The sequence below is a fragment of the Phoenix dactylifera genome, chromosome 1 (genome assembly GCF_051530095.1).
Source record: "Phoenix dactylifera cultivar Ajwa chromosome 1, Ajwa_hap1_PhDact_Kaust_v1.1, whole genome shotgun sequence".
NCBI lineage: Eukaryota > Viridiplantae > Streptophyta > Magnoliopsida > Arecales > Arecaceae > Phoenix > Phoenix dactylifera.
In genome coordinates, this window is record NC_143190.1 from 24,723,686 (window position 1) to 24,750,482 (window position 26,797).

At 42.4% G+C, this 26,797-nt stretch overlaps 1 protein-coding gene across 1 annotated transcript; it reads right to left on the reverse strand.

The window, feature by feature from the left end:
* Window positions 1-8,237: 8,237 nt before the first annotated feature.
* LOC148715124 (uncharacterized) lies at window positions 8,238-8,969 on the reverse strand. Its single transcript, XM_088719348.2, has one exon. It carries the CDS (start codon window positions 8,967-8,969, stop codon window positions 8,238-8,240), a length of 732 nt encoding a protein of 243 aa, XP_088575474.2.
* Between the last annotated feature and the right edge of the window lie 17,828 nt (window positions 8,970-26,797).

The window sequence follows — 26,797 nt, forward strand, 5'->3', positions numbered from 1 at the left end:
ATATGCTTGAGTTACCTGATGACTTGCAGGTCAGCCCCATTTTCAACATTGGAAACCTACAGCCATATGAAGGACATCATGTTGAATCAGAAAACCCTCCTCCAGGGCCGCCATCCCTACCCCGACAAACAGCTCCCAAAGACACCATTGAAAACATTTTGGATGATCAAACTGTGTCCACACGTCGAAGGGGATATTCCAAATTTCTGGTTAAATGGAAAAGCAGACCAATTTCAGATTGTTCGTGGTTGAAGACGGAGGAAGTCCAGCAGCTGAACCCAGATCTCTAAGAGTTATACCAGTCATGAAACTTAACAGAGTCGAGTCTTTTTCCATCCGGAGGGAATTGATGCAGGAGCATCCTCCTCATGCCTTAGTCCATGAACATTGGGTCAAGGTGCATGAGGAAATTGAGTCCCAAGTTGTTGAGTCCTTGTAATAAGTGAATTAATTCACAATAGCTTAGTGTCTTTGATGCCTAATTAGATTGAGTCCAAGGTGTCAATTGGGTCATTGGTTAGTTTGGAATAACCACATGTCAATTGGATCGAGTCCCAAGGGAGTGGATTTTGATTTCATGCGCAAGGAAGCTTCCAACTACTTGCGGCTGAAAATCCTTTCCTTCTCACGCCAGTAAAGGCTTCCACATGTGCATAAGCCTTAGTTGGTAAGTTGTTTAGGTGATCAATTAGGAGATTGAAGGTTTAAAAAGAATCCTTATCTGGTCAAGGGTCCAACTATATTCGGCCTTGTAGTCCTTATCTTTTTCCAGCCTCCCTCTCTATATAAAGGGAAGGTTTGAAGAATCAAAGGCAAAAAATATTGAGTTCATTCAAAATAGACCCTTTGTTTCATGAAGAGAGACTCTTCTTCCTTGGTGCGATGCCAACAGGCTGAAGGAAAGGGGTGAGACTCCTCTTCTCCTTCTGCCTGGTTGATTTGGTTTGGGTGAGACTCCCACAACCATCTCTTCCTTATCTTTCTTTGAATCAAGTTTTCCTCTTTGTTTAAACCTTCTCGAATCACTGCCTTATCATCTACCCTTTCTCCCACATCCCCCATAATCCAAAACCCATCATCTCTCCCTAAGAATTCATGTCCGGATCAAGTTCCCCGAGATCAGCCCGCCCGTGAAGTTAAGGAATTTCGGAACGAGTCGACTCCTCCCAACCTCGAGTTGACTCCACGTCATCTCGAGTCGACTCCAACTTCCTTGAGTCGACTCCAAAGTTGATTCAAGTCAACCCCCAGAGCCCTCCAGGTCGACCTACCTAGTACCACAGAGAGATCATCCCCTGATACGCCCCTGCGAGTGAACCCCTTCAGAGATCGAGTCGACCCCAATCTTGCTTGAGTCGACCCAAAGATCCTTGAGTCAACCCCAACTGGGGAACCGAACAACCAGTTCTCTAGATTCTCTAAGAGAGTCAACCTCAGCTTGTCACGAGTCGACCCGACCTATCTCGAGTCGACCCCAGCTTATCCTTGAGTCTACCTCAGCTGGACAACAGAAGGCCCATTCTCTAGAATCTCTGAGAGAGTTGACCCCAGCCTGTCACGAGTCGACCTCGGCCTACTTCGAGTCGACCCCAGCTCAGCACGGGTCGACCTCAGGTCTGCTAATAGCAAAGAAAGCCCTCTGCATCTCCTTCCGCTCCTGCGCCAAATTGTAAAGATCCTATCTTCACCTTGTGCGGGTAGATGATTACCGTAATCTGATGATCATGGTATTGTATGAAGGTTTACTTGAAGCCGCACATATATCCAGTTTCTACGAATATCCACACGAAGATCTAGATCGATCAAAGTCGTGATCTCACTGAGGTACTAGCTCTCTTGTAGAGATCCCTTTTGATGGTTGGAACTTCTCTAAGCAACCAACTCTTGATTGCTTCCAAGAGGAGGAAGAAGGAGAAGGAGAAACACTTTCTCCTTTTCTTTACTATGGAAGAAGGAGGAAAGAGAGGAACACCTTTCTCTTTTTGCTTTCTGCCATGCGGCTAATGAAGAGGAGGAAGAAGATTCCTTACTTGCTGCCCTTCTTTTCCCTTGCGGATGGAAGAAGGAAGAGAGGGGAGGGATGGAGGCCGCCAAACCTTTGCTGCCATTTTTCTTTCTCCTTGCGTTGGAACCAAAAAGAGATAAGACGGAGGCCGCCACCCTTGAACCGAAAACCCATAAAACAAGTCTAGCACCGGCCCCCCTCTTTTATAGCCTTGCCCTAGGCATGGCTCTTCCTAAAACTAGGAGGAGCCATGCCCCAACCGGGTATCGTGTCCCGGACACCCGGGACGCGCGTCCCGGCCATCCGTGATTAGAAGGGAGGGACAAGAGCCCTTCTTTTCCTTGGATGCTCCGGTGGACCTTGGTTCATTGAATCCTAATCTAATTAGGACCCAATTAGTCTTCCTATTTGATTCACATGAATCCTAATCTAATTAGGTATCTTTATCTATTGGATCAAAATTAATTAGGACTCTAGAAATCTTAATCCAATTAGGACTCATATAATTTTAGTTCTAATCCAATTAGAACTTTAGGAATCCTATTCCAAGTAGGACTCTAATAATTTGAAGTCCTAATCTAATTAGAACTCTAGAAGTCCTACTCCAAGTAGGACTCTTGAACCTTATCAAATAAGATCGAGCTCAATTAATTAAGTCCAATTGATTCAATCAAATTGCAATCCAATTGCAATTAATTCCTTCTTCAACTCACTAACTCTTAGTGGGTTAAACCAATTATCAATCAAATTGATAATTACAAACTATTGTGATTCGAAATCATAATCCAACCATCAGATCGATCAGATCCTCTATTGTGTGTGACCCCATAGGTTCTATTCTATCTGGTAGTGAGGTATATTGTGATCCCTATCACAATATCATTGAAACTTCTTTCAATGGGCTGGAACAATTCCAACTCTTCTCATTCGGATTCACTAATCATCAAGTGAATGCCTTTGAGTCTCACAATCCACCAGTGACACTTTGCAGCATATAGTGGCAACCCAACAAAATGGAATAGATGAATCTCTAGGTGCAGTTAGCGTATGATACAGTCCCTCTATCGTGGATTCCGACAGGATGAAGATCATGAATAATTCGTCAAACTCCATCATTTGTCAAGATTTATTCGACTCTAGTTCGAGATTGGAAAACTCTTTTTCCAAAAACTATCTTGGCCAAGGATTTACGAACTCAGTCTCATAAATTATATAGAATCTCTTTTAATCTATTAAGGCCAACAGATTCCATCTAGATGCACCCCTACTCCTACAATGAACCTACTGCAACCAACCTGCACCACAAGGACCCAAATGGATAGGGTCCATGTTTATGTGTTTGTCAAACTACAGCAACCTCACTATGAATAGCCGAGGCATCGCAGGTCAAAGGACCAGTCATACAACTGCAGCATCAAGTAAGTCATCGACGAGTTGATAGACATCCAAGTGACTACTTGCTATGGTCACGCTCAGTACCCTTATTCTCTAACAAGCACTTGTGCAATCACTCCAGTGTCCCCACACAATGGACTTAAGACTCGTCCATCAAAGAAAGTGATCTATGTACTAATCTCAGCAGATCAATCACCGTCCTCGTGATGATCCATCGATTAGGTGCAATTCAGAAAATAATCATTAATGACACATGCCTCAATTCTCAACTCTTGAGAATATGCATCATTATCTTATTAATTCCTTAGATGATTTATGGACACATAAGAACATGAATGAAAAGAATGCCCAACTTAATAAATTCATAATTAGGTCAAGTACAAATTTATGTACCAGAATAAAATAATGCGTCAGCCAAATTGGCTTCTAGACAATCAGCCATAAATTTAAGTCCCATCTTCTCAAGATGCGCTTGAATTTTCTGTCGACTTAGCCGCTTAGTGAATGGGTCTACCACGTCTACTCTCTATATCTCTACTTATTTTTTTTTCGAGGTAGTCGCGTATCAGGTTAAACCGCCGCTTTATGTGCTTAGATTTCTAGTGAAACCTTAGCTTTTTAGCTAGTGCTATGGTGCCATTGTTATCGCAATAAAGTAGTGTTATGGCATCTGATGACATTATACCTAACTTTGCAATAAACTTCTTGAACCAGAAGGTTTCCACTGCATCCTTAGAGGCGGCGATACATTCAGCTTCCAAGGTAGAGTTTACAATGATCGTTTGTTTGGAACTCTTCCAATTCTTTTTTTGGATAAAGGTAAGTGTGTATATATCCAAATTGAAGAAATGACGTACAAATGCACAGGGGCATACCCCAGAAATCAAAGGCTAGGAGGGCATACCCCTCAAGCCACAATAACTGACTACAAAGCTTGTAAGAACAAAATGATGAGAGTGTCAAAAGATATCATCAGAGAATCCCCACGAACTGTGAAGCCATCTATTAGCAGGAGATGGAATCATACCCCGTGTGAGATTAATCCGAGTCACAATACAAAAAGTAATCTCTCTTAGAAGAACACACTCATATGTAGGGCCATCGCCATGCAAACGAGCATTACATTTCCTCCACATGTAGTAGACCGCAGCTGCCACCATAAGCTTTGCAGTTTGACCAGAGAGTGAACGACCATCCATGTGAGAAAGCCAAGAGATCGTATCCATCCATCTATGCGAGGCCCACGGAATATTACACTTGGTACAAAGAACGGACCAGATGCGTTGAGAGAATGGGCACTCAAAAAATAAATGATCCACATCCTCATGCCCACCCCCACACAAAACATATTGGGCAACCTAAATAATGCCAAAGCATATAAGCTTAGCTTGAGTATACAAGGCATCCCGGTGGCTAACCAAAGAATAAAGGACATCCTTGGAATAGCTTGGCTATGCCAAACAAGCTTCCACCAGTCCACTCTACTATGACGCGGGCGCAACGACTCCCAAACACCACGAACAGAGAAGGAACCCTTCGGAGCATCAATCCACTGCAAGACATCCGACCTTCTGCTATCTGGCCGGAATGAAGTAGGAGTACTACTAATGAGCTTAAGCCATGCAGGGGAGCGAGAGATAGGTCAGTGCCACTCCTGGCCGTCAATAATAGCCTCCCACCTTGGCATTCTGCCCAAGGCCAGAATCATAGATAAACCTTTCCCCAAACACCTCAATAAGAGGACCAAGGGGATGCCAATGGTCAAACCAAAGTGAAATACTACTCCCATTGCCCACTCGATATCTCATCTTCTATCGGACAAGGCTGCGAAGACTAAGAATCTTCCGCCAACTCCAAGAGCAATCCCTGGGGTATTTGATCTCCCAAATACTTTTGCCTCGCAAAAGATAAGAGCGAACCCAAGAAGACCAAAGAGAGTTACCGTCATCATTACAGAGAGCCCATAAGTGTTTGGTCATGGCTGCCCTATACCAAGTCACCATGTTCTTAATGCCCAAACCCCCTTCCTCCTTAGGCAAACAAATATTGTCCCATGCTACCTTCGCACCTCTAGTGCTAAGCTCACAACCCTTCCAAAGAAAGAGAGCGTAAAGTGGATTCCACCTTCTTAATAATTGATTTGGGCAAGATGAATAAGGAGGACCAATAAACTTGGATGGAAAATGAAATAGATTTGATGAGTTGTTATCTACTTGCAAAGGAGAGAGCACGGCAAGTCCAACTCTTGGTTTTGGCAATAATCCGGTCCACCAACACCTTACAATTAGTAGCCTTTAACTTTGTCGTTATAAGTGGCATACCAAGATACCTAATCAAAAGCGCTCCTTCATTATACCCGAGGATATCCAAAAGCTGCACTCGAAGCTCGGAAGGCACTCCACAAATGAATATGATGCTCTTATCTAGATTTGGTATAAGTTCAGAGAAGTCTCGAAATTGCCGAAGACAACCACCGATCAAAGGCACAGAAGCCAAATCCGCTTTACAAAAAATCATAAGATCATCTGTAAAGCACAAGTGAGAGATCTTTCTCTTTTCACAATGCCAAAGGTACTTGAAACCACTATCCCTTACCATATTAGCCATCAGACCCGAAAAGACCTCCATGGCTAGGACAAAAAGATAAGGTGACATAGGATGATCCCCTTGCCGCAAGCCCCGACCCCCAGGGAAGAATCCATGAAGTTGGCCATTAATAGAGATGGAGAGGCGAGTAGTGGAGATACACTCCGCAATCCATCTAACAACTCTATCCGGAAACCCCATAACACGTAATACAGCCAGTAAAAAATCCCACCGAACGGAGTCATATGCCTTCATTAGATCCACCTTAAGAGCACATCTCGGAGAGCCACGAGAGCGATGATAGTTCCGCATTAACTCTTGGCAGAGGATAATATTATCACTAATACGTCGACTCGCAACAAAGGCCATTTGGAAAGGTCCCACCAATCCCGGAAGTACCACCTTCACCCTATTTGCTATGAGCTTTGCAATACACTTGTAAACAGTGTTACAACAAGAAATTGGTCTAAAGTCCTTTACCTTGGTAGGGTTTTGAACCTTAGAAATCAAAGAAAGTGTTGTAGCATTTACTTGTTTTAGAAGATGCCCGGAGGAGAAAAAAGATTGGATAGCCGCTATGACATCTGCCCCAACTATATTCCAAGCCTTCTTAAAGAAGCTAGCACTAAAACCATCCGGATCGGGAGCCTTGTTGTCCTTCAAAGAGAACATCACCATCTTTATTTTGTCATCAGAAACAGATCGATCTAAATCCTCCCTCTGAATCTCAGTGAGCCGCTTTGGAAGGACTTGCTGAAGCATGTCCTCATCAACACCCGCAACCTCATGAGAACCTACGAGATTCTGAAAGAACTGCACAATGGTGTCACTGACCTCACCCAGAGTCTCCAACCGAGCCCCATTATCAGTAGAAATAGATGTGATCTTGCTACGACTCTAAAAAAGCTTCATAGATTGGAAGAAGAACCTCGAATTCTTGTCTCCCAAATTCAGCCACTGAACCCGAGCCTTTTGCTTCAAAAAACTTTCTTCCGCTTTGCTCAACTCTGAATAATCCTTAATGAGCCTTGACTCCTCGGTGTGAAAAGTTTGAGTCAAGGGGATGACGCTGAATCATATGTTGTACCTCCTCCAAAGCCTCTTTAGCTCGCACCACTCGCCGAGGAAAATATGCAAAGAACTCCTTATTGAACTTTTTCAACTCCCCTTTCAAATGCTTCAACTGATGGCATAGTTGATACATCGAACTTCCTTTCACATCTATAGCCCATGCCTTAGCTACCACGGATAGAAATTGCGAATGCTCAGCCCAAAGATCAAAGAATTTAAATGGTGTTTTTTGCGAAGGTAAGGCAGCAAGTGTTACCACCATTGGAGAATGATCTGAAACACCGGAGGGAGGAAAGTAAGCTTTAGAGCCTGAAAAGTCACACTCTCATGTCAAATTGGCAAGGACCCGGTCTAGCTTCTTCATAATAGGAGCCTTGTCCTGCCGATTAGACCACATGAAGAGACAGCCATTCTATCGTAAATCACTTAGGCCAGATTGAAATAAACAAGTAGCAAGGTCATTCTGCCAAGAAGGCCAACTATGAGAGCCCCCAACCATCTCCTCTTGTGACTTTATAGCATTGAAGTCCCCCATGAGCACCCATGGAGAAGATTCCCATCCCACACTGCGAGAAACTAAATCAGCCCACAATTCACTCCACTTAATAGGGCAATTATCACCATACACAATCGAGACAATGAAAGAGGAATCCTTAGCAAGATCCCTAACATGCACATGCATCACTTGGTCGGATGAATTTATAAGAACCACATCCACCTCCTAAGGATTCCAAGCAATCCAAATCCGTCCATGAGAAGAAGCATTATAGTTGCACAATAAACCTTAATTTCTAAAGATGGTGTTCGCCACCTTTTCTTTATTTCTCTCTTTAACTTTAGTTTCCACCAAACCACAAAGTAACAGTCTTTCCTTTCGAATAAGTTGTTGCACTTCTGAATGCTTGAAAGGGTCATTCAAACCCCTAACATTCCAACAGCCAATAATCATTAAAACTAAGAAAGAGAGAGAAATCAAGCTCCATAAAGGATTACTTCATTTACCCTCCCTCGAGGAGTAGTATTTCCGCCCTTTCTTGCCCTTGCCACCTGACCCTTTCATCTTCTTTTTTCCAAGCGAGTCCTTTGCCTTAATAGCCAACTGATTCGCCATAGGAGTAGTAGCACCATCAGCACAAATAGCTAGCGGTTGTGGAGTAGCTTTATCCATTTTGGGTGTATGCTATTCAACATCATTTTCAGAAAAATAACACTCTCCCTCTTCAAATTCCACATTATCCTGAAGGTCCTCAAAAGCAATGAATGGAAGCGTGGACTTCTCATCCATCCTCTCCGAGCTAGGTGAATGTAAAACAATCGCATTAGATGGTGTTGCTTCCAATTCACGCCCACAAGGTGCTGTCAACCCTTTATTCTCACAATGAGAAGTTGAAGGTACCCCACATTCCACCGGTGACTTTCCTTTTTTACGCCTTGTAATTTCTTGCCATTCACCTTCACTAGTAGAACCGACCTTAGGCACCACTTTGTCACCACCATCGATCTTAGGAACCCAAACTTGCTTTGTTTTCTCCATGGCCACCTTAGGGCAAGTGCCATTCGAATGGCCAAACACTCCACAAAGTCCACATTTATAAGGCAGCCACTCAAAGTCAACAACAACACATATTTGCTCCCCATTAGGGCATTGCAAATCAAATTCCTTAATGAGATCCTCAGAAGCATCAATCTCCACACAAACCCGAACAAAACTAAGTCGCTTCCTTGCAAGGGTGATGTGATCCGCATGCAATGGAATCCCAACAGCGCTAGCCACAAAGCTTAAGCCTTGAACAATCGAATATTCAAGGGGCACATTGTAAAGCCGAACCCACATCGGGATCTTCCGCATATCTTCTTTGGCCAACTTCAAGTTAGGTTGCCACCTTTTAAGCACTAGCAGCCTATTCGCCATATGCCAAGGAGCCTTGTCTAGGATGTTGCATGCATGCTCAATGCTATCAAACTTGAAGAAGAAGAAGCCACTTTCAGAAGCTAGAACCTCTTTCAATCCCGAACTACCTCATATCTTATGAGCAATCAAATTCACAAGTGGAAATGGGAGCTTATTTCCAACAAAGTAGCCAATGAGAGTAGCCTTCCTCACACCCTTCTTCAACAATGCTAGGAGGTGGTAGCACCTTAACCCGACCTTCCTCACACCCTTCTTCAACAATGCTAGGAGGTGGTAGCACCTTAACCCGACCTTCCTCACACCCTTCTTCAACAATGCTAGGAGGTGGTAGCACCTCAACAATGCAACGAATGAGAGGTCTTGGAATGTTCTACCAATTGAGGCCCACGCAATACATTAATAAAGCTAGGCTGAACTTTAGAATTTTCTGCCACAATCACACTAGGCCCATTGGTATGCACGGCCCCCACAAGATCATAGCCCACTCCGAGGCCTTGAGCTTGATTCAAACTTGAAGGAGAGGCTGGCTGACTTTTTTTTGGAGATAAATGAATCTCCCAAAGGCAACTGATCATTCAAATAATTCCCAAAAGTAGTAGCTTGCAATACAGGAAAGTTACCTAGTTGGGCTTGAGAGACAAAGGAAGAAGAGGGTGGCTGACTTAATTTGGAGAGATTTGAATCTTCTAAATCCAGCAGATTTTTGAAATTCTTCCCATAATTACTAGATTGTAAGGAAGGAAAGTTTCCTTCATAATCAGCATCATTCATAGACAATAATTTACTTCCGAAAATAGCTCCTTTTCCATCAATAGAGAAATCTCCATTTGAATTTCGCAGCAGTTGCTGATGAGGGAAGAGTAGTGCTGTTGTAGGAGGCTGTATTGCCCCTTGAGGAGGCACACCACCATCACCAATGGCTCCAAACCGACCTGCATTCTCACCTCCAAGTGGATGCACCATATGATCCAACCCAGCAACTTGAACGCCACCATTAACATCTCCAACCTTGGTATTTGGCAACCTCAAGGCTATTCATGCAGAAGTAGCATCCACCACTCCCTTCTTGTCACCAAGAACAACCTTTGAACTAGCAGCACCACCACACTTAGACCCACTCGGATCAAGATTCAAAGCACCGCAACCAGGGCCTAAACACCCAATAACTCCACCACTAACAAGATTCTTCTTCACCTCACCATCATTTGAAGGAGAATCCATCAAAGAGGTGAAAAGAAGAGCCCACCAGAACCAAACAATCCCACAGAAAAAAAAGTAATCGGATCAAAAAGAGAGGAAAGAATGAACAATCGTAATCAACAAGAAGAATCAAGGATGATCACGAAGGAAGAAGAGAAATAAGAGAGGGAGGGAGGAAGAGAGAGAGGTCCTCATTAGAACCTTCACCCAACACGGCATTCCATTGATCCAAAGTTTTTGGGAAAAAAAAAGTACTTAAGACTGTTCTTCATAGCTATCCAGTGCTTCTCGCTTGGATTTGACTGATATATGCTTGTGACACTCACTGCATGTGCTATATCAAGTCGTGTACATAGTATGGTATACATGAGGCTTCCTATAGCCGAAACTTAAGGGATCTTGCTCATCCGCTGAATCTCTTCAGATGTGTTAGGAAACATCTTCTTAGAGAGATTTATCCCATGCCTAAGGGGTAATACTCCTCCTTTTAGAAGCTTCCATGTCGAACCTCTTCAGTACTTTCTCTATGTTCATATTCTGTGACAGGACAAGCATCCTCTAGATCTATCTCTATAGACTTTAATTCCCAAAATATAAGATGCTTTTCCAAGGTCTTTCATGGAGAATTCCTTAGACAACCATACCTTGGCCTAAGTTAGCATGGGAACATCATTCCTAATTGGAAGGATATCATCCACATACAATATGAGGAATACAATAGCCCTCCCACTAACCTTCTTATAAATATATGGTTCATCTTCATTCTTGATGAAATCAAACGGTTTGATTATATTATTGAAACGAGTGTTCCAACTCCCAGATGCTTACTTTAGTCACAGATGGACCTTTGCAGCTTACAGACCTTGTGATCACCATCACAATATCTCATAATCATATGCTGCAACAGCAAGCAATATTCGAATGGACTTCAGCATGGCTATAGGTAAAAAAGTATCCTGATAATCAGTGCCTTCGCACTGACTATAACTTTTTGCCACTAGCATTGCCTTATAGGTCTCTACCTTACCATCCGAACTTAATTTTCTCTTATAGATCCATTTACATCCAATAGGTACTATACCTTCTGGCAGATCTACTAAGGTCCAGATATGGTTGGAATGCATTGAGTCCATCTCTGACTTCATCGCTTCCAGCCATTTCTCGAAATTGATGTCTAACATCGCCTTGTTGTAGGTATTGGGATCCTTACCTTGATCCCTATCTCCCATGAGGAGCACTTCCTCTACATCCTCTGTAAGCATACCTAAGTACCTTTCAGGAGGATGGAAGATCCTACTAGATCTACGAGGTGGAGGAGGTACTACATGTACTGGCTCAATATGAATAGGTTCTATAGGCACAATGGCTCGTTGCTCTTTAGAGATTTTTTCTTCGAGCTCAATTTTTCTCCCACTGCCTCTATCAAAGATAAACTATTTTTCATGAAGATAGCATGTCGGCTCACAAACACTTTGTGATCCTTTGGGATGGAAGAATCATATCCTAATGACTCTTTTAGGATATCCAATAAAACGAGCATTAATTGTCCTATCCTCTAACTTATCCGCCTGTTGTCGCTTGACTTGGGCCGGACATTTCCAAATCTTGAGATGACCAAGACTCGGCTTCTTACCATGCCATATCTCATATGGTGTGGTAGGAACGGATTTTAGAGAAAACTCTATTCAATGTGTAAATTGCTGAAAGTAGGGCATCTCTCTAAAGGAACATGGATAAATCAGTGAAGCTCATTATGGCCTTGACCATATCTCATTGGGTCTGATTCCTCCTCTCTGACACCCCGTTAAGCTGAGGTGTACCAGGAGGGATCTATTGTGAAACTATACCATTCTCTTTGAGATAATCACGGAACTCTCCATTAAAGTGTTCACCTCCTCGATCCGATCGAAAAACCTTAATAAGTTTTTCTGTTTGTTTTTCTACTTCATATCTTAACTCTTTGAACTTTTCAAAAGTTTCAGATTTGTGTCTCATACACATATCTATACCGTGAGTAATCATCGGTAAATAAAGTAAAATTTACAACCTCTAGCCTGCATATCGAATGGGCCACACACGTCAGTGTGTTCTAGGATAAGTATCTCAGTGGACCTCTCCCGTATCCTACAAAGGATAATTTGGCCATCTTTCCTTGAAGGCGGAATTCACAAATTGGATATGACTCGAAAGTCAATAAGCCTAGAAGCCCATGTTTCTCCATGTTTATCTGTCTTCTTCTATATGGCCAAGTCTGAGCTGCCACAAATACTTTAGATTTATCTCATCTCTAGATCTTTTGTATTCTATGGTACTCACTGTTTGCTTAGATACTTTTACAGATACATCCATATATATGTGATAGAGACTATTAATTATAAAATCACGTGTAACTAATTTATTTTTTAAATAAATAGAATAGTAGTCTTATAAAAATCTTCTGTGCTATACAAGATACAGAAATCAAATTTCTGCTAGCGGCAGGTAACAGTCCCTAAGTATTCTTTTAATAATGAGCATATCTGATATACCTTCTGAAGATCTGTTACCCTTCTTGCCCTTTATGCTTCCCATGCATGTAGGACAGTTCCTCTTCCAATGGCCATTCTTTGATGCAATGAAAATGCTTTCTCTTGCAATCGACCTTTTCTTGGAACTTCCTTACTTGGCCTTTTCTCGGTCTTCTGCTTCTTCGCAGGCTTCTTCTTCTTCCAGGTAGACTCTTTCTTAGAAGTAGAAGCTAACTCGACAGCAAGAATGATGCCCCTTGAACTCTTCAAGGTCTCTAAAATAATTACCAATTTGTTTAACAATTCTGTTTTAGTGCATACAATCTTGTTCATATGGTAGTTTACTAACTATTCATATGAAGATGGAAGGGTTTGTAGGACCAAATTCATTTGCACTTCCTTATGCATGGTTATGCCGAGCTTCTCAAGCTCCTCTAAGTCCTTTATCATTGTCAAACCATGATTATGGACAGACTGCCCTTCGCGCATCTTTCAAACCAAGCTGCACGACTCTGTTCACCATACAACTCTTGTAGGTGATTCAATATATCCCTGGCAGTCTTTATGTTCTCATGCTGGCTTTAAAATTCATTGGACATTGATGCCTTTATGTAGCACCTAACTATATTGTCATTGTTCGTCCACTTAGCATGCGTCTTACGCTGATCAGTGATCCGACAGACTGGTAACATGAGGATTTCATGGTCTAGCACATACCCTAATTTCTCATAATTCAAAACTATTTTGAAATTGTAGTGCCAGTCTTTATAATTGGGTTTGGTCAAACGGTTGTTCTCTAGGATATGGGTTAAGAATTTAGAAGCTGACTTTATAATCCTCAGAGAGTAAAGATTCTAATTAGAATTCTGTACTTGAACTCTATTTATTTTAGAAACTTTTAAAACAAACACCTTCCACTATTTTCTCGAATCTCTTACACTCCTCTGGTAGAGAAACCGAAACCTTGCGACTCTAGATTTTAAGTGAGGTACTACGGTCTTACCAATTTACATGCCACCTTACCTAACAGTTATTAGTGACACATAAATGATAAGTATACAACTCTTTGTACAATGCTTCTCAAGCAAGTTGTAACCTACTTGGTCTCCAAGTTATAAGGACCTCACCTAACAGTTATTGGCCTTGTTCCTTGGTTAAGTCAGACCCACCATATATCCTGCAGAAGTAAAGTCGTCATTGGATCCTCACCTAACAGTTATTGGCACCCAACCCCACCTTTACCCTCACTACATCTCATGCCAATAGAGAGGTCCAGTCCTCCGATGCAACTTGCCCATTGTATCCAACCGAGACAAATCAATGCCGGAAAGACCTTCCTTACCAGCTCTACTATGATGGAAGACCACTAGACTTAATATTAGGTAATCTAGCCTAAATAATTCTAATTTTGAGCTTGTCATAGGAGGTAATCGATCAATTGGCCAGGTAAGCAGGTGGAAGGCTCTCCTTACTCAGAGAGTAAAGTTCTAATTAAAAAATCACCTTTAATGCTTTTCTAGACACCAATTAGATCAATTAATCAAATATGGCTAGCTCAATGTATTATTCACTCTCAACTGATTGAGGAGGTTTTAATCGATTTATATTTCGATTAGGGTTTACATCTTATGTAAATATGAAACTCCTTTTATATGAAACTCCTTTTTTGATGGTTGGAACTCCTCTAAGCAATCAACTCTTAATTGATTCCAAGAGGAGGAACAAGGAGAAAAAGAAACGCTTTCTCCTTTTCTTTACTATGGAAGAAGAAGGAGAGAAGAAGAGAGGAACAACTTTCTCTCTTTGCTTTCTTCCATGCAGCTGATGAAGAGGAGGAAGAAGACTCCTTGCTTGTTGCCCTTCTTTTCCCTTGTGAATGGAAGAAGGAAGAGAGGGGAGGGATGGAGGCTGCCAAGCCTTTGCTGCCATTTTTCTTTGTCCTTGCATTGGAACCAAGAAGAGAGAAGAAGGAGGCCGCCACCCTTGAGCCAAAAACCCATAAAACAAGTCTAGGGCCGGCCCCCCTCTTTTATAGCCTTGCCCTAGGTGTGGCTCTTCCTAAAACTAGGAGGAGCCACACCCCAACTGGGTATCGCATCCCGGACACCCGGGACGTGAGTCTCGATCATCCTGGATGCGCATCCCGCCGGGACGGTCGTCTTGGACGTGCGTCCCACCGAGACTTGCTATTGGAGGGCGGCTCTCAGCCCCAAGTCGCCACACCAAATCCTTGCCTCGTTCTTCTTGTGCGCACCTCGTTAAGATGGTATTTCGGGCCGATGCGGGTAACGCCGGTTGATATTTGCCTCCTTCGGATGGTCACGGATATAAGTCAGGGGGTGGGCCTACAGGCGCAGCGCCCTTAACTTGTTGGAAATGATGGATGCACTCCTTTGGATGGCCGAGGGAATCAAGACAAGGGGCGGGTCTACTGGTTGCAGCTTGACCCATCCCTCGGCTCGAAAAAGACAACACAACAAGTATGGACACAACAAGTATAAGGTAGAGGAATGCTTGATGGTTGTTTCTATTCCCAAAAGAAAGAACATACAAAGATAATCTAGTGAAAACTATGATTGGTCTCCACTAGCCCAAGTCCAAGAACAAGTTCAAGGACCGAATACAATAGGGCAAAGCCCTCCCAAGCCTAAGGCCGAAACAAAGCAAAGACACTTCTAAGACATAAGATGTAAGATATCCAAAATGATCCCCCCCATGGCTTATTTATAAACTTTCTAGTGTGCCCAAGGGTGGCTAAGGCATGGGGGGGAGGTTCATGGCACATGTAGGGCCAAAGGCTGGTAGCTAGGCAGGCCCTTGGCTGGCCTGGTTGGGGTATTTGCAAGGGCAGGCAGGCAGTTGGCAGGGCCTGGGCGCGGCTGGGTGGTCGGCAGGGGTCAGGCAGGGCGCTGGTTGGGCATCTGGCGCGGCAGGGCGTCTGGGCGCGTGGCAGGGGGCGCTGGGGCGCTGCAGGGTTGCTGGGGCATAGCAGGGGGCGCGGCAGGGCGCTGCAGGGGCACGGCAGGGGCATTGGGGCGGTCGGGCGCGCGTGGACGCGCAGGCGGCGTGCGCAGGGGAGGTCGGGCGCGCGTGGGCGCGCGCGCTGGCGGGCACGGTCTGTGGTGAGGTTCGCTGTCCCGAACCTCGCCGGGTCATGCTAGCGTGGGCACGCGGGCGAGCGCGAATGGGCGGGCTGGCTGGCGCACGGCACTGTAGCAGGCGAGGTTGGATGCCCAACCTCGCTTGGCGCACTGTAGCTGGTGAGATTCTTCGGCCTGAACCTCGCCAGGCCTGTCTTTGAACCTGGGCACGTCTGGCAATGTAGATGGCGAGGTCTGGATGAAGAACCTCGCCCAAAGCACTGTAGCTTGCGAGGTTGGCCTGGCCAAGCTAGGCGGTGGCCGTGCGCGCGTGCTGTCTTGGTGTGCGATCGCCATGGGTGCCCGGCACGGATGTCAAGCATGTGGGGCCACGGTCTTGCTGATGATGCGCCCTCTCTAGGCCAACCTTGCCATGGCCAACTTCCACCCATGTCAAGTATGCGGGGCCATGGTCTTGCCTTTGATGCTCCTCTTGGTTGCTTTTGCATTGGCCAAGGCTCGGCCAAGGTAATGCGGGTGTGCATGGGTGCGCCGAGGCCAAGTACGGGCATCGTTGGGGCCGCCTCCCTTCATAGCCTCCTAGGTCATGGAGGGCTTTCCTCCATGCTAGGCGTCCTCCATTGGCCTCCTCATGCCCGAAAATAATGGGATGACGGTGCGGCGGGCTCGGGTCCTCAACACGTGCATCCCGGCGGGACGCGCGTCCTGGCCATCCAGGATGCGGATTCTGGGAGCATCCAAGGAAAGGAGGGGCTCTTGCCCCTCCCTTGTAATCCTAATCAAATTAGAATTTAGGTTTCCCTTGGTTCATTGAATTCTAATCTAATTAGGACCCAATTAGTCTTCCTATTTGATTCACATGAATTCTAATCTAATTAGGAGTCATCTTTATCTATTGGACCAAAATTAATTCGGACTCTGGAAATCTTAATACAATTAAGACTCATATAATTTTAGTCCTAATCCAATTAGGACTTTATGAATCCTACTCCAAGTAGGACTCTAATAATTTGAAGTCCTAATCTAATTAGAACTTTACGTTTCCTACTCTAAGTAGGACTCTTGAACCTTATCAAATAAGATCAAGCCCAATTAATTAAGTCCAATTGATTCAATCAAATTGCAATCCAATTGTAATTAATTCCTTCTTCAACTCACTTACTCTTAGTAGGTTAAACCAATTATCAATCAAATTGACATTTACAAACTATTGTGAATCCAAATCACAATCTAACCATCAGATCGATCAGATCTTCTATTGTGTGTGACCCCATAGGTTCTATTCTATCTAAATAAACCTCTAGGTGCAGTTAACGTATGATACAGTTCCTCTATCATGGATTCTGACATGATGGAGATCATGGATAACTCGTCAAACACCATCATCTGTCATATGTCAAGATTTATTCGACTCTAGTTCGAGATTGAAAAACTCTTTTCAAAAAACTACCTTGGCCAAGAATTTACGAACTCAGTCTCATAAATCACATAGGATCTCTTCTAATCTATCAAGGTCGATAGATTCCATCTAGATACACCCCTACTCACACAATGAACCTACTGCAGTCAATCTGCACCATAAAGATCCAAATGGATGGACCCATATTTATGAGCTCATCAAACTACAACAACCTCACTGTGAATAGCCGAGACATCGCAGGTCAAAGGATCAGTCATACAACTGCAACATCAAGTAAGTCACTGTCGAGTGGATAGACATCCAAGTGACTACTTGTTATGGTCACGCTCAGTATCCTTATTCTCTAACAAGCACTTGCACAATCACTCCAGTGTCTCCACACTGTGGACTCAAGACTCGTCCATCAAAGAAAGTGATTTGTGCACTAATCTCAGCGGATCGATCACAGTCCTTGTGATGATCCATCAATTAGGAGCAATTCAGAAAATAATCACCAATGACACATGCCTCAAATTCTCAACTCTTGAGAATATGCATCATCATCTTATTAATTTCTTAGACGATTCATGGACACATAAGAAAATGAATGAAAAAAATGCCCAGCTTAATAAATTCATAATTAGGTCAAATATAAATTTATGTCCTAAAATAAAATAATGCATTAGGCAAATTGGCTTCTAGGGCATACTTCTAACATGACGGTGCCGCACTCGAGTGCCAAAGATCGAGTGAGATTTCAAGATGCGACCAATCTATTATCCCCATTGGCTTAACATGATTGCTAAGGATCACCGACCCTAGATGAGATAGTGAGTCACATAAAGACTACTAATGTTACCACACTCAAGCATAGTAGGTTAGGCAAGCTTTGTAGATGCCACCAATCTGTTATGACAATGGGCCTAGCAAGTTTGCCAAAGAACTCCAACCACGAACGAAATACCAGGCAAGTCTCACAAAGACCTCCGACAACACCTCACTCAAGCAGCACAGGTTGAGCGAGCCTTCCAAGAGGCCACCGGTCTGCTACTGTCCAAGTACCAATTAAATACCTAGTTGAAACTAGGATCAGGTGGGAGAAAACACATCTGGCCCAATCACCTAGGTGCTGCCTATCCAAAAGCCCAAGCGACGAAAGACTTGGAAAGACAAAACAACTGACCTCTTTAGATAGAGGAAGAAGGCATCAAGGTAAGAAGTCGAGCTACAAGTAACGACAGAGTGGCCATAGCCCATTTACCTTAAAGCGATGTTGAGCAGGGGCCAAAGGTGTGAGAGCCGACCACCAACACAAGCCTCCTTAGATCTACCCCTAGACACCTCAGTCACAATTTCCCAAACTTATTAGGTTGAAATGATTGAACTGAGGAACTCTGATCTTCGATCCTTGACCTTAGAATTGTGGTTGAGCTAGTGCTTCTAACCACAGCACTATTAGATGTATGCTCTAAAAGCCAATCTGACTGACACATTATTTATTCTGAGATATAGTGAGGATGATAGTGTTATTTTGATGATTAACAAGCAATTATCTAGAGTATGCTATAAGTTAAATTGATACTTCATTTATAAGTTCATTACTCTCAGTATATTTGGTTAATTGAAAATAGATACATGACCTTGTTCATTTGAATGAATCTAACCTTGAGAATGCAGCAAAGTGTGGATTGAGTCGACCCAAAGGTTGATTGGGTCAACTCCGGCACATCAAGAAATCATTTGGCACACTCATGCAAAAATGGCACAAATGAACAGTGAGTTGGGTCGACCCAAGGTAAGCATGAGTCGACCCAACCTTGAAGAACCTCAAAAACACAACTGAAGAATGCTCTCTGGATTTACTGAGAGGGTCGACCCAAACAGTGGTTGAGTCGACCCAAGCTTGAGTCAACCCAAACCCTGAGAGGGTCGACCCAAAGGCAAGACAGAAAGACAGACAGAAAATGGTTCTCTGGAATTACTGAGAGGGTCGACCCAAGAAGAAGTTGAGTCGACCCAAGTGGACTTTGAGTCGACCCAAAGAATGGTTGGGTCGACCCATGGGAAGGAAGGCTGAAATTGAAGTTTCTGTGGTTTCTGAGAGGGTCGACCCAAGGAATGTTTGAGTCGACCCAAGACAAAGTTGGGTCGACCCAAGGACAGGTTGAGCCGACCCAAACACGGGCTGAACAGTAACGGCTAGTTCTGCAACTGTACTTTTTGTCCTTCCCAAGGTGAGTAACGGCTAGTTTTTCAAATCTAACCATTGGGACTTGTCCTAAGAAGGTGGGAAGCTATTTAAAGGGCCACTATTCATCAGAGAGAACAACTTTTGAGTGGAATATCAAAGAGTACCCAAGAATACAAAAGTGCCCTAATCTTCTTCATCAAGAGCTTCATTCAAGAATCAAAGAAAGGGATTGAGCAGATTCAAAGAGGCATCAAGAGCTCCATCCCCCTTAAAGAGTGAAGCATCCTTGACAAAGAAGAGCAAAGCCACTTCAAAGCGATAAATACTTTCTAACTCTTTCTTGTAGCTTATATTGTTTCATATGCTCATTTAGGAGTTTGAATCTTTCCTTTTGTTTATTAAACACTTTGTAAAGGTTCGTTGGTGAGCCCGCAAAACCAACAAAGGTTTTTGGTGAACCCGGAAAACCAAAGTGTAAAGGTTAGTTGGTGAGCACGCAAAACCAAAGTGTAAAGGTTAGTTGGTGAGCCCGCAAAACCAACAAAGGTTTTTGGTGAACCCGGAAAACCAAAGTGTATAGGTTCGTTGGTGAGCCCGTAAAACCAACAAAGGTTTTTGGATTGTGAGCCCGGAAAACAATCCAACTGTAATCCGCGAGATTATAGTGAATTCCCAAGGGGACGCTTGGGGAGTGGACGTAGGTGCTAAGGAGAGCACCGAACCACTATATATTGTTGTGTTTGTGTTGTGCTTGTGTTTTCATTTACTCTTGCATCATCTTCTACTCTTGCGTTAGTTTAACTCACTCAAATAGCTTAAGAAAGCATCCACCGCACTTAATTAAGAAAACGTTTAAAGCACCAAAATTTAGAAGAAACCAATTCACCCCCCCCCCCTTCTTGGCTTGTCACCTTGGGCAACAAGTGGTATCAGAGCGAGGTGCTCTAATAGTGCTCATTGATCTAACAATCAAGAGTTAAAGATCATGACAACCCAAGTGGGATGTGCAATGAGTGAGGGGCAATCCACAAATAGACCACCTCTATTTAATGGCACAAACTACACATATTGAAAAGCTAGAATGAGGATATTCATTCAAGCTTCGGACTATGAACTGTGGCAAATCATCACTAGAGGACCTCACATACCCACACTTAACATAGATGGCACTATCATACCCAAACCAGAAATGGATTGGAATGAAAGTGATAGAAGATTAGCACAGTTAAATGCAAAAGCTGTAAATACACTTTACTGCTCTTTAGATGTAAATGAATTTAATAGAATATCCACTTGCACCACCGCCAAAGAAATTTGGGATAGACTTGAGGTCACACATGAAGGGACCAATCAAGTTAAGGAGTCCAAGATAAACATATTAGTACACAAGTATGAACTGTTTAAAATGGAATCTACTGAGTCCATAACTGATATGTTTACTCGTTTTACTGATATTATAAATGGGCTTAAAAGTTTAGGAAAGTCTTATTCTAACTCTGATTTGGTGCGTAAAATTCTCAGGTCTCTACCAAGGAATTGGGAGGCCAAGGTAACCGCTATTCAAGAGGCAAAGGACCTCAACACACTGCAGTTAGAGGAGCTCCTAGGATCTCTCATGACCCATGAGTTGACAATGAGGCAAAATTCAGAAGATGAGGTCAAGAGAAGAAAATCCATTGCCCTAAAGACTACCACCCCTAGACAACAAACTGAATCGGAAGATTCAGATGATGATGAAGATATTGATGAAGAAGGGATGGCAGTGCTTGGGAGAAAATTCAGAAGATTCATGAGAGGTAAGAATAAGTTCCATAAAAAGAAACCCTTTCTTAAAGGTAACTCAAGCAAAGAAAAGGTTAAGGATAAGAAAAAAGAAAAGGAGACTCCCATTTGCTATGAGTGTAACAAACCCGGGCATTATAAGATTGATTGCCCAGATTTGAAGTGGATGGCAAGAATGTTGAAAAAGAAGAATTTTATGGCCAATTGGAGTGAAAGTGAGGAATCAAGTTCGGAGGACGAAGATCATCAAGACACGGCCCAAATATGTCATATGGCCAATGACGATGAGGTAGATTCTGAACTTGACTGTGATTTTACTGTTGATGAATTGCATGATGCATTCTTAGAACTCATGGAAGAACATAAGAAAGTAATTAATAAAAATAAAGCTCTAAAAGAAGAAAATCAATCTCTCATTAAAGATAAGATAAAATTGTCTCATAACTATGAAACATTAAGTAGGAAACTTGAAAATGAAACCAAAAATCTAATTGCTGAAAATGTCAAGCTAAAAGAAGATGCTGAAAAATATAAATCTTTGGTAGATAGATTTACTCTTAGTTCTACCAAATTAAACTTGATTCTTGATAGCCAAAAAGCTGTATATGATAAGGCCGGTTTAGGGTATAGAACAAATAGGAAACAAAAACTCTTAAAGAATATTTTTGTAAAAGCTAAAAGGGAAAATATTACTTGTTATTGTTGTAATAAGATAGGACATAGAGCATATGAATGTAATTTTAGAAAGTCTAGTCAAAACAGATCAAGTAATAATCAAAAGATAAAATTCAAGAAAGTTTGGGTTCCAAAAGGAACATGGAGTACTAACCCTAAAGGACCCAACTTAGCTTGGGTATCTAAAGGTTCTTCTTGATCTTGATTGCAGGTGTCTCTTGCAGCTGATAAAATGGAAAAACGATGGTATCTAGATAGTGGCTGTTCAAGACACATGACCGGTGACGAAGATCAATTTGTCACCTTGGAACCAAAGAAAGGTGGAGTAGTGACCTATGGAGACAATGGTAAAGGGTATATCATTGGAAAGGGTAAAATTTTCATTGCTCCATCTATTTTTATAGAAAATGTTTTATTAGTTAAAGGTTTGAAACATAACCTTCTTAGCATAAGTCAATTTTGTGATAAAGGATTTAAAGTTACATTTGAAGCATCTGTATGCATAATCACAAATCCTAAAGATAATAGCATTATACTTGTAGGACAAAGGCAAAGAAATATTTACTTAGTAGATCTTCATGAGTTAGGCAAGAAAAATGGTTTATGCTTAATTACTAATGAAGAAAAGAAAATTGAAACTAGTTGGCTTTGGCATCGAAGATTAGGACATGCTAGTATGGAATTAATATCAAAACTAGTTAAGAAGGAATTAATAAAGGATGTGTCAAAATTGATTTTTGAAAAGGACAAAATATGTGGACCATGTTCATTGGGAAAACAAACTAAGTCATCTTTCAAATCGAAAAACGTAGTATCAACAACTAGACCATTTGAACTCATACACATGGATTTATTTGGACCTACTAGAACTACAAGTCTAGGAGGAAAGAAATATGGACTAGTTATTGTTGATGATTTTTCAAGGTATACATGGGTTTCATTTTTGGCACATAAGAATGAAGCATTTTCAGAATTTTTGAAACTATATAATAAAATCATAAATGAAAAGAAACTCACCTTAGTAGCCATTCGAAGTGATCATGGTACTGAATTTGAAAATCAACACTTCGAGGAATTTTGCACTAAAAATGGAATATCACATCAATTTTCAGCACCTAGAACGCCTCAACAAAATGGGGTTGTTGAAAGGAAAAACAGGACATTGGCAGAAATGGCACGCACAATGTTGTGCGAGTCAAATCTTCCAAAGTACTTTTGGGCTGAAGCTATAAACACCTCTTGCCATATTCTAAATCGAGTTTTAATACGACCTATAACTAAGAAAACTCCTTATGAACTTTGGAAGAATAAGAAACCAACTGCAAAATATTTTAAAGTGTTTGGATGTAGATGTTTTATCTTAAATAATGGCAAGGAGGACTTAAGTAAATTTGATGCCAAGTCAGATGAAGGTATCTTCTTAGGATACTCCACATCTAGCAAGGCATACAGAGTATTCAACAAAAGAACCTTAGTAGTAGAAGAGTCAGTCAATATTATATTTGATGAGTCTGATAGTGAGTCTGCTAGGAAAGAAAATACTATTGATGATGATACAGGAATTATCGACTTTGAAAAGTTGAAAATTGATGACGTGCCAAATCAAGATAAGGGAGATGATTGCGTGCCACCACAACCCCAAGACGTGCCAAAAGAATGGAGGTATGCACATGGACATCCTAAAGATTTAATCATTGGTGATCCATCTCAAGGGGTAAGAACTCGATCATCTCTTAGAAATTTAAATGATTATCTTGCTTTCGTTTCACAATTAGAACCTAAAACTTATGAAGAGGCTGAAAAAGATACTAACTGGATAAATGCCATGCAAGAGAAATTAAATCAATTTAAAAGAAGTAATGTATGGACATTAACTGAAAGACCAAAGCATAATTCAGTAATTGGAACAAAATGGGTATTTAGAAATAAATTAGATGAAAATGGATTAGTTATAAGGAATAAGGCTAGACTTGTAGCTAAGGGATACAATCAAGAAGAAGGAATAGATTTTGATGAGACATTTGCTCCTGTAGCTAGATTAGAGGCTATTAGATTGCTTCTGGCATTTGCATGTTTCATGGATTTTAAATTATATCAAATGGATGTGAAGAGTGCATTCTTAAATGGTATTATTGAGGAGGAAGTATATGTAGAACAACCTCCAGGATTTGAAAATCATGAATTGCCAAATCATGTGTTTAAACTACATAAGGCATTATATGGATTAAAGCAAGCACCTAGGGCTTGGTATGATCGACTAAGTAAATTTCTGCTTGAAAATGATTTTTGTAGAGGAAATGTAGATAAAACTTTATTCATCAAAAGAAAGGACAAAAATCTATTAGTGGTGCAAATATATGTAGATGACATAATCTTTGGTGCCACTAATGATACTCTATGCAAAGAATTCGCTGATTTAATGCATGGAGAATTTGAGATGAGTTTGATGGGAGAACTAAGCTTCTTTCTAGGATTACAAATCAAACAAACCAAAGAAGACATTTTCATTCATCAAACTAAGTATACAAAGGAAATACTGAAGAAGTTTGGGAATGAAAATCATAAGGAAATTGGCACTCCAATGAATCCTACTAGTAAGCTAGACAAAGATGAAAAAGGAAAAAGTGTTGATATTAAGCTCTATAGAGGACTAATTGGATCCTTGCTCTATCTTACTGCTAGTAGACCCGACATTGTATTTAGTGTAGGGATATGTGCTAGATACCAATCGGATCCTAAGGAGTCACATTTAAGTGCTGTTAAGAGAATCCTTAGATACTTAAGAGGAACTACCACCATTGGATTATGGTACTCGAGAGACTCCTGTCTAGATTTGCTTGCATATTCAGATGCTGACTTTGCTGGATGCAAGTTAGATAGGAAGAGCACAAGTGGCACATGTCAATTCTTAGGAAATAACTTAGTATCATGGTTTAGTAAGAAGCAGAACTCAGTGGCACTGTCCACAGCTGAAGCTGAATACATAGCTGCTGGTAGTTGTTGTGCTCAAGTATTATGGCTCAAGCAACAACTAGAGGACTATTGAGTCAAACTAGATAATATTCCTATTAAGTGTGATAATACTAGTGCTATCAATCTCACTAAAAATCCAGTTCAGCACTCTAAAGCCAAACACATAGAAATAAGGTACCATTTTATTAGGGATCATGTGCAAAATGGAAATGTATGTATTGAGCATATATGCACGGAAAAACAATTGGCCGACATATTTACCAAACCATTGAGTGAAGATAGATTCTGTATGCTCAGGAGGGAATTAGGCATATGTGATCCTTTTTATTAAAGAAATATAAAAGGGAGATAGTAGTCTCATGATACATTCCTCTAATTTCAAAAATCCCATGAAACATGAGTCAAATTTGTTATCTATAGATTTCTTACTCATGTATCATTGTTCCATAAAGAGTTTATAAGGATTGGAAGCAAGGAAAACTTTTTAGAAGCAAAAAGGAAGAGAAAAGAAAATTTCTGCACTTGGGTCGACCCAACCCAGAACATGGGTCGACCCAACGTTGAGTCGACCCAAGAAAAATCTTGAGTCGACCCAACGTCGGGACCCCACTGTTAAAAGGGGGCCCGAGAGCACATCTAGGGCACTGTTTGCCCTTTGTCTTCTTCCGAAAAGACTAGCCCCCACTCTCCAATCTCCACTAAACTCCTCCAAACAGTAGATTTCCTAAGGATCTTGGAGAAATGGGACCCAAACGAGCCGTAGCCAAGAGATCCGGAAGAGTGACCCGGGTCCAACAAGAGGAAAGGCACCCTACCGAGCCTTCTCCCGTGTCTCCAAGACGTGAGGCACGTGCGGAGGTCCCTCCTCCTCCTTCCCCCTCAGTGATCCTTGCAAGATTTGCGGGGAGGCCGGTTACTACCAGGAGAAGGATCCATTCGGAGTTTTTCAATCAAGAAGGGTTTCGGATTTGGGAATGGATCCAAAGACAAGGTTGGGAGTATCTTTGCTCCCTAGATGTGGTCATCTACCCCGGGTTGGTACAAGAGTTCTATGCCTTCCTCAAGACTGGTATGGGAGGGCTTGTGTCGGAAGTTCGAGGGGTTCGGATCCGTGTATCCGAGGAGAGCTTGAGTGAGTTACTACACCTACCCTGCATAGGAGCCACTCCGGAGAGGCCAGAAGACAAAATGAGAGCTCTGCAATTGATCATGGAAAACGAGAACTTCGATTTTTCTCAGAAGGTAATAGCTAGTTCTCTTTCCGCTGAGATGAGGTTATTGCTCAATATGATAAATAGGATTTTATTTCCGAAGACCGGAAGATTTGATCTCATCTCAGAGCGAGATCTAGCAGTTATGGAGTGTATGATTCGGGGGACTCCTCTAAATCTTCCGGCTATGATATTAAGGCAGATGAGGAAGGTGATGTGCAGCAACAGGGTATCACTACCTTATGGTATGATACTTACATTGATCTTCCGTCAGCATGGTTTACCTCTTGAGGAGGAGGCATCCAAGAGTCTGCATCACACGGACACGTACACTGCACGGACACTCATACGCATGGGATATGCGAAAGTGAACGGGCAGTGGATTTCACACCGGTGCAGGCATTCAGGGTGAGGCACCAGAGGGAGAGGCACCAGAGGATGAGGATGAGGAGCCTATGGATCATCCTACTGCACCCTCAGAGGCTGGACCATCGTCATCCGCTCCTCCGACAGATACGGATGACTTCTGGAGCAGGATGACAGAGCTCATGACAGCTCAGGCGAGGACTATTACTGACGGGCTCACGAGCCGATTGGACGCCCGGTTGGATGTCATGTCTGCTGAGATCAGTGATCTGAGGCAGCAGATAGGAGCACTCCGGAGAGAGAGAGACACATGGACCATCTGTGCCACTGGCTGCTGAGTCAGAGATATCGGCACAGAGTCATCCCGCTCGTCGTGCTCCACGCCAGACACAGTCTCACTAGGCTCGACCTCCCCTCGCCACG